We start from the raw sequence: 6,793 nt of genomic DNA, 5'->3' as shown, positions 1-6,793 counted from the left end.
CTGCAAAGGACAGAAAAAAAAAAAAAAAACAAAAAATCTGCAAAAGATAGAAGGTAATTAAATGTTAAGATGCCATCCAATGGGGATTACATTAAATGAGTTTATTTATTGTACCCGCCCGACTTTGGAGAGAAAATCTGGCAATGAGTTCATTCATTTTCACATAGTGGTATTCAATACTTGAAGATGCTAACTTTAACTTTTTCTTTTCTTTTTTTTACCCTTATTTTTTAATAAAATACAAAACACTCAATCACGATTTTACTCCCTATGCTCTAAATTGTTAGTTCAATTGCACTATTTTAAACATCTCAAAAAACTATTATTTTTTAATTTATAAAAACTCCTTTTTTTTTTATTACAAAAATACATAATTTATTGACTCGATTAAAAGATATAAACATTGAAAATAGACAAACAACTTGGGACCAAGGGAGTAAATAAAAAAACCTGTTTTCACATCTTTTGAATTGAAGTGATAAGATTTAAATTTATTACATTTTTGTCTTTTTTTAATTATTACATCATCTTTTCACACAATTGAAGTGATAAGATTTAAATTTATTACAATTTTGTCTTTTTTTAATTATTACATCATCTTTTCACATATGTGTGAGATTCACAATGTGATGTTTGTATTTTAACCTTTTCTATTTCAATTATTCAAACGAATTTGTAGTCATATATACTATACAGAATTTTTTTAAGAAAAAAAATTATGAAGAGATATATGAATTAATTTAATTAAACAGAGTGTATAATTTTTTTGATAAAAATAAAGAATGAAATTATACATATCAATTGATATACCAATTAGTGTACTAACGAATAATGTGATATAGTTTTAAAGGCTTTTACTCTTTTGTAGTTTATATAATGGGTAGGATCCATAATTTTAAAATTACAATTGCATAGCATATGTTGATACACTAATTAGTATAATAAGTGATGTGTGTAGAACTATGAAAATTAAATGACAACAAATAATATATGTAATCGACTCTACTTATTGGAACGCCATGCTTAATTTAGTTTAATTTAACTATTGTTATTTATTTTTTTATTTGTCCTTTTCTTTCAAACTTCTCTCTACCGCATAATGTTTGGCCTGAGCATGAAAAGCGTAACCAAAACTCGGGTTTAAGAATGAAGCAAATCAGTGCACTTGACGAGTTTTGGTGAAAGTTTTGCCGATTTGACTTTAGAATCAGGTCAGATAGTAATTCGAGTAACTCGCACAATCACATAACATATATATATGAAATTTCTCTCATTGCGATAATGTAATAAATAGATATGTATTATATTTGTACGCTCTTTATTTTAAATCACTTCTCTATAATATTTTTGTTGCATTTTTTTTATGTTTTTCTAATTTAATCTTGGTTTTCTTTAATTTGTGAGAGCATCTCCAACGGTTGAACAAATTTTTCACCAAAATTGAGTAAAAAAAAGACGTTTGGCTCAATATAATATCAATCACTCCAACGATGTATTGTATCTTTCATCAAAACGCATCGGACGTCCAGGAGGGCGACCGGCCGGTCGACTGAAAAAAGCAAAATCTGTACAATTCTGTAGTTGAATTTTCAAGCTTAAGGGTCATCCGGGAGGTCGACTAGGTCGACTTTCCAGTGTAAAATTTGTACAAAATTTTGCGAAAATTGGTCATTTGGTGGGTTATTCGATAGTGAAAATATAACGGTAATGAATAGTATTTTTGTGAAAAACCCAACACATTCTTATTTTGGTGAAACTTTTGATGAATTCACAATTTAATATCCATTTGGTGAAATCGTTAGAGCCATAAAAATGATAATTTTTTACTAAATTTAAATTTAATGATGAATTTGATTCACTGTTAGAGATGACCTAAAGGAATTTAAAAAAATAAAAACTGTTGTAATTTTTATAATTTTTTTTTGTGCATAAATTTAAAATTCAAACCTAAATGTGATTTTTTTTCTTCTTTTATTTATTACTCTGATACGATACTTTATTAAAGACAGATTTAAGAGGGATGTGAAAGCGGAGCAAATAAGAATCCGGACCGATGACCGCCTTACCCGCGTGACCATTCACTAACCGTAGAGAAAGAGAACTCATCAAATACTATCCCCACTATAGATAACTGTGATCCCAGCCCCAGGAGAACTTTTTGTATGTCAATAACGTGGTATTATTTATCATTAATTATAAAAGTATATGTTTATTATTATTTTTTAAACACTCAATATATATAGAGTAAATTTTATTGTCAAAATTAATCACAATAATAAAAGGTACTACATAACACATATCCTATCCGTATATAAAAATTTCTCTATTGCAAGCCAAGCTGAACCCTTCCAAGCCAAGCCAAATTCCAAGTTAATGAAATTTGTCACTTGAAAATATGGGGTAAATTATTAGGATAGTATTTTTGATTAATGAAAAATGAAAAATTATTATTTGTGTTTTCATTACTAATAAGTAAGAGCGGAACAATATAATTTAATTGTTAATTTTTTTGTCAAATAATTAATTTTAAAATTATATAAATAATATGGTATGATACTCTAAAACTACACTATAAATAGAGGCCAAAACCATCTTGGCCTCTCATCTCTCGTCTCTCCTCTCTCTACCTGTAGCCTGCTCTTAGTTTTAGCTCTATTCTCTCTCTATAACTCTCTCTCTCTCTCTCAGGTGACTGAACCTTGTTGTTTCTTGAGCTTTCTTTGCTCAGTGCCTCTCAGACCCATTTGTTTTCTCTCATTTTCTCTCTCTGTTTTTGTTTGGGAAAAGACCCAGAACAGAGAACAGAAAACAGTGAAGAGTGGGTTTTTTTTTTTGTTTGTTTTTTTTTTTAATTTATAATTTCATCTTTCTCATTTTAATTTATTTTAGCTGATTCTGTTTCTCTCAGATCTATCAGCAACAAACTCCTTTTCTCTTTCCATTATTGTACCCTTCTGGTTGTTCTGTTTCAGTTCAAAACATGAGTAAAGAAGAGTTCTTGAAGATCCAGGTACTCTTTTATATATGTATATATATAGGCATTCCTACACTATTATGTTGTTTTCTTGAAATGCTTTGCTTGTTTTGAACTCAAGATTTGAAATACTCTTTACCTGCCATGTTTCTTTTTCTTTTTCTTTTTTTTCTTTACAATGCATTTGCAATTGGTTTTGTTTGTATACAGATTCTCCCTTGATAAGCTAGGAATTTTTCTTTTCCTTTCCCATTTTCTTATTTGAATGAAATTTTTTCTTTACTCTGTTTGGATTCTCTGATTTCATTTGCGCATGCAGACTTGTGTTCTGAAAGTGAACATTCACTGTGATGGTTGTAAGCGCAAAGTGAAGAAAATCTTGCACAAAATTGATGGTATATTTCATTCCATCTCAATACCCTCTATTGTTGTTTAATTTGCATTTTTGGCCCCCCAAAGAAAAGCTTTTTTAGATTCATGTACCCAATTTTTGTTCACTTCCTCTATGAATTTACTTTTGTCTTTTCTTCGTAAAATTTCAAATAAATTGCAATTTAGTGAAATTAATTGCAAATTAATGAAGTACAAGTGAGAGCTCTGCCTGAGCCCAACTTTTACTGCACCGCTCACTTGCTCATTTGTCCGGGCAGAGGTCTCACTTGCACTTTGCAAGTGAGCGCTATATTTGTTGCAAATGAGAGTTGTGCCCACAGAGAGCTCTCACTTGCACGCCATCAACTTGCAACTGAGAGTTGTGCTCGGACAGAACTCTCCCTTGCATAACCCTCATTTCCATGGATTTGCAGTTACTTTTGCCGTGTGCCATTTATACGAAATTCTCCCTTTTTTGTTCTTCTCTCCCTAGTTAAATTAGGCTTTATCTTGAAATTCTTTTGGATTGATTATTCTGAATTTATATATATATATATATATATGTTTTAAATGTTTTTTTGTAGGGGTTTACAAAACCAATATAGACTCAGAACAGGGGAAGGTGACAGTGGCAGGAAATGTGGATGCAGACACACTGATCAAAAAGCTTGGAAAGAGTGGGAAACATGCTGAGATATGGGGTACTCCAAAACCCAACCAGAACCAACTCAATAACTTGCAAATTGAGAATGGCAAAGGTGGGAATAACAAGGCTCAGAAGGGTGCCAATGGTAATAACCAGCCCAAAGGCGGTGGTCCACAAGGAGCCCCAAACCAGCAACAGCAACAGCAACAGCTGCAGCAGATGAAAGCGCTTCAAGATATGAAGATGCCCCAATTCAAGGGACTGAGTGGGCCCGTGCCCTTGAACAAGGACCCGAACCAGAAGGCGGTGAGGTTCACCTTGCCCGAGGACAATGATCTGAGCGATGATGAATTTGATGAATATGATGATGATGATGACTATGATGACGATGAATTGGATGATGAAATGGCTGATCAGATTATGAGCAAGTTGAAACCGGTTATGGGTGATGGTCAGATGATTCCCAATGTGGTGATGAATGGGCAGCAGCTTATGAATGCTCAGGCCAAGCCTGGTGGCGGTGCTGGTGCTGGTGGTAATGGAGGAAATGGCGGTAAGAAGGGCGGCCCTGGCGGCGGCGGTGGTGGAAATGTGCCTGTTCAGGTGAATGGTGGAAAGAAAGGAGGTGGTGCTGGTAATGGGAATAACAATCAAAATCAAGGTGCTGGTGGCGGTGGCAAAAATGGTGGTGGCCCTAAAATAGAGGTTAAAAATGTTAACAATGGCGGTGCGGCACAGAACAAGAATGGTGGCAATGGCGGCGCTGCAGCAGCTGCTGGCGGTGGAGGTAACAATAATGGTAATGGGGGCAAGAAAGGGGGTGGAATGAATGGTGTTCAAGGTCTGCCCAACATGGGCAATGGGTTCAATGGCATGGGTGTTGGTAATGTGGGCCCGATGCGCCCAATGGGAAACATGCCAATGGGCCAGATGGGCCCAATGGGAAACATGCCAATGGGTCAGATGGGCCAAATGCCAGCTGTCCAAGGCCTTCCTGCTTCAGGGATGAATGCCGGTGGGGGCGGCTACTTCAGTGGGGCTGGGCCGGAGGCCATGGCCGGGAACCCATACTACCAGCAGCAGCAATTGGCTGCGAACCAGCAACAGCAATTGGCTGCAATGATGATGAACCAGCAGCATGCGAACGGAAATGAAAGGTTTCAACAGATGATGTATGCTCGGCCTCCACCAGCTGTTAATTACATGGCACCTTACCCTTACCCTTACCCAAATACCCATCCAACCGACCCATACACCCATGCCTTCAGTGATGAAAACCCCTCAGGTTGCAATGTGATGTGATTTTGCCAAAATGCCGAGTTTGGTTGTGCTAGTGAATCTTGGTGGTTGAGATTGGTTTGGTTTAGTTTGCTCGGTTCAGTTCAGTTTAGATAATAGTTCGAGAGCTTAGTGTCATATAATACCCCCCTGAAAATGGGTTTTTATTTTATTTCTTAGTTTTTTCTTTTTACCCTTGTTTTTTCTTTTTCAATCCTAAAGCTTAAAAGTAGGGTTCTAAATTATCATAGGGAGTATTTATAGATAATATATTAAGAATTAGGAGAGGATGGTTGTGGGCTTTGCAGGACATGTTTATATTATAATTTGGAAACCAAAATAAGATAACAGAAGAGAATGGGGTTAGCAAATTGTCCATATCTCTCTCTGTTTTATCTCGAAATTTTACTAGTCCATATTATTTTGTGTGAAATTTATGTAAAACTGTCCGTAGCATCTCCTCCCAGATCCTTGATCGGATTGGGTGGGCAACCCCAACGATCTAAAATTGTAGACCTTGTGGGTCTTGTTATTCATATTATTTATATAAAAAAATTGAATTGATTTAATTAAATATTTATTAATATTTAATTAATTTATTTTTGAGCAATGTTATGTATTTCGAATTTGATTTTGACTTGAATTTTATTTTGTCGGTCGTCCAGTAAAAAGTTGATAATTGCGGTTGATAAGATGACAATCGCTGTAGACAAGTGCTTCATCGGGTTGTCCGAGTGGTCATACGACCGATTGTTCGAAACAGTTTTATTCGAGGCATTAAAGATTTTTTTTTTATATATAATATAATAAATGTATTTAACAAATTTCACAAGATAAACAGTATAGATATCAGATACGATATGACTCACACTGGTTCACAGTAGCTGTAGTAATATAACATTTACCCCTATAATTCAAGTGTCCCACAATGTTCATGTGTGCTGCCTTTATTTTTTTTTATGTTATTAAATTGAACCAATCCATGTATATAAATGTGATCGAAATCATGGAGCTTGTGATGGGACCTACACTCCATAAATTTTGCAAAACATTGGACCCACCACCACTCATCAAGCATGACCCCACACTATTTTGTTCATATCCGAGTGTATGTATATGTATGGGATAATGTTAGGCATATCAATTTCTTTATCAAATAAATATTTAAATCTTTTATATAAATAATTTATATAAAATATTTAATTATTTATTTATATGAAATATTTAATTATTTATTTAATAAAAAATTTAGAATCTACGATATTTTTCATATGTATGTATGTCTATGAGTGATGAGTGAGTGCTATAATTGGTTTGCAGCTAAGATGCTCTGTTGATGTACTACATGGTGAACACTCATTTACACTCGCTTCAAAAAAATACTTTTTTTATGAGAAATTATTCATTGGTCGGGCAAATTTAAGTTGTATCTTCACTTAATATTATTGATTAAAATAATGAGTTTTCAGTATTTATTTATCTTGTTTGAAAAGATAATTGAACAGTAACAGTTGTTTAGATTT

The 6,793-nt window shown here is 34.1% G+C and overlaps 1 protein-coding gene across 3 annotated transcripts; it reads left to right on the top strand.

Annotated features, from left to right (window-relative positions):
• The first annotated feature begins 2,566 nt into the window (after positions 1-2,566).
• LOC114295003 (heavy metal-associated isoprenylated plant protein 32-like) lies at positions 2,567-5,673 on the top strand. 3 transcript variants are annotated; one of them, XM_082875670.1, is made up of 4 exons: positions 2,567-2,818; positions 2,909-3,010; positions 3,294-3,369; positions 3,931-5,673. In XM_082875670.1, exons 2-4 carry the CDS (start codon positions 2,981-2,983, stop codon positions 5,292-5,294), a joined length of 1,470 nt encoding a protein of 489 aa, XP_082731796.1. In that variant the 5' UTR covers positions 2,567-2,818; positions 2,909-2,980; the 3' UTR covers positions 5,295-5,673. The 3 variants fall into 3 exon arrangements, with proteins under 3 accessions (XP_082731796.1, XP_082731799.1, XP_082731798.1); XM_082875673.1 differs by having other exon boundaries at positions 2,588-2,688; XM_082875672.1 differs by having other exon boundaries at positions 2,602-2,818; positions 2,890-3,010.
• The last annotated feature ends 1,120 nt before the right edge of the window (positions 5,674-6,793 follow it).

The sequence above is a fragment of the Camellia sinensis genome, chromosome 6 (assembly GCF_055761805.1).
Source record: "Camellia sinensis isolate YWXY chromosome 6, ASM5576180v1, whole genome shotgun sequence".
Lineage (NCBI taxonomy): Eukaryota > Viridiplantae > Streptophyta > Magnoliopsida > Ericales > Theaceae > Camellia > Camellia sinensis.
This window is presented reverse-complemented; position numbering and strand designations above follow the sequence as displayed.

Excerpts from the sequence above, each read along its gene's own strand:
- LOC114295003 (XM_082875670.1), top strand. The coding sequence starts at position 2,981 with ATGAGTAAAGAAGAGTTCTTGAAGATCCAG. Across the intron at positions 3,011-3,293 it reads AAGAGTTCTTGAAGATCCAG|ACTTGTGTTCTGAAAGTGAA; the intron begins GTACTCTTTTAT and ends TTGCGCATGCAG. Across the intron at positions 3,370-3,930 it reads AATCTTGCACAAAATTGATG|GGGTTTACAAAACCAATATA; the intron begins GTATATTTCATT and ends GTTTTTTTGTAG.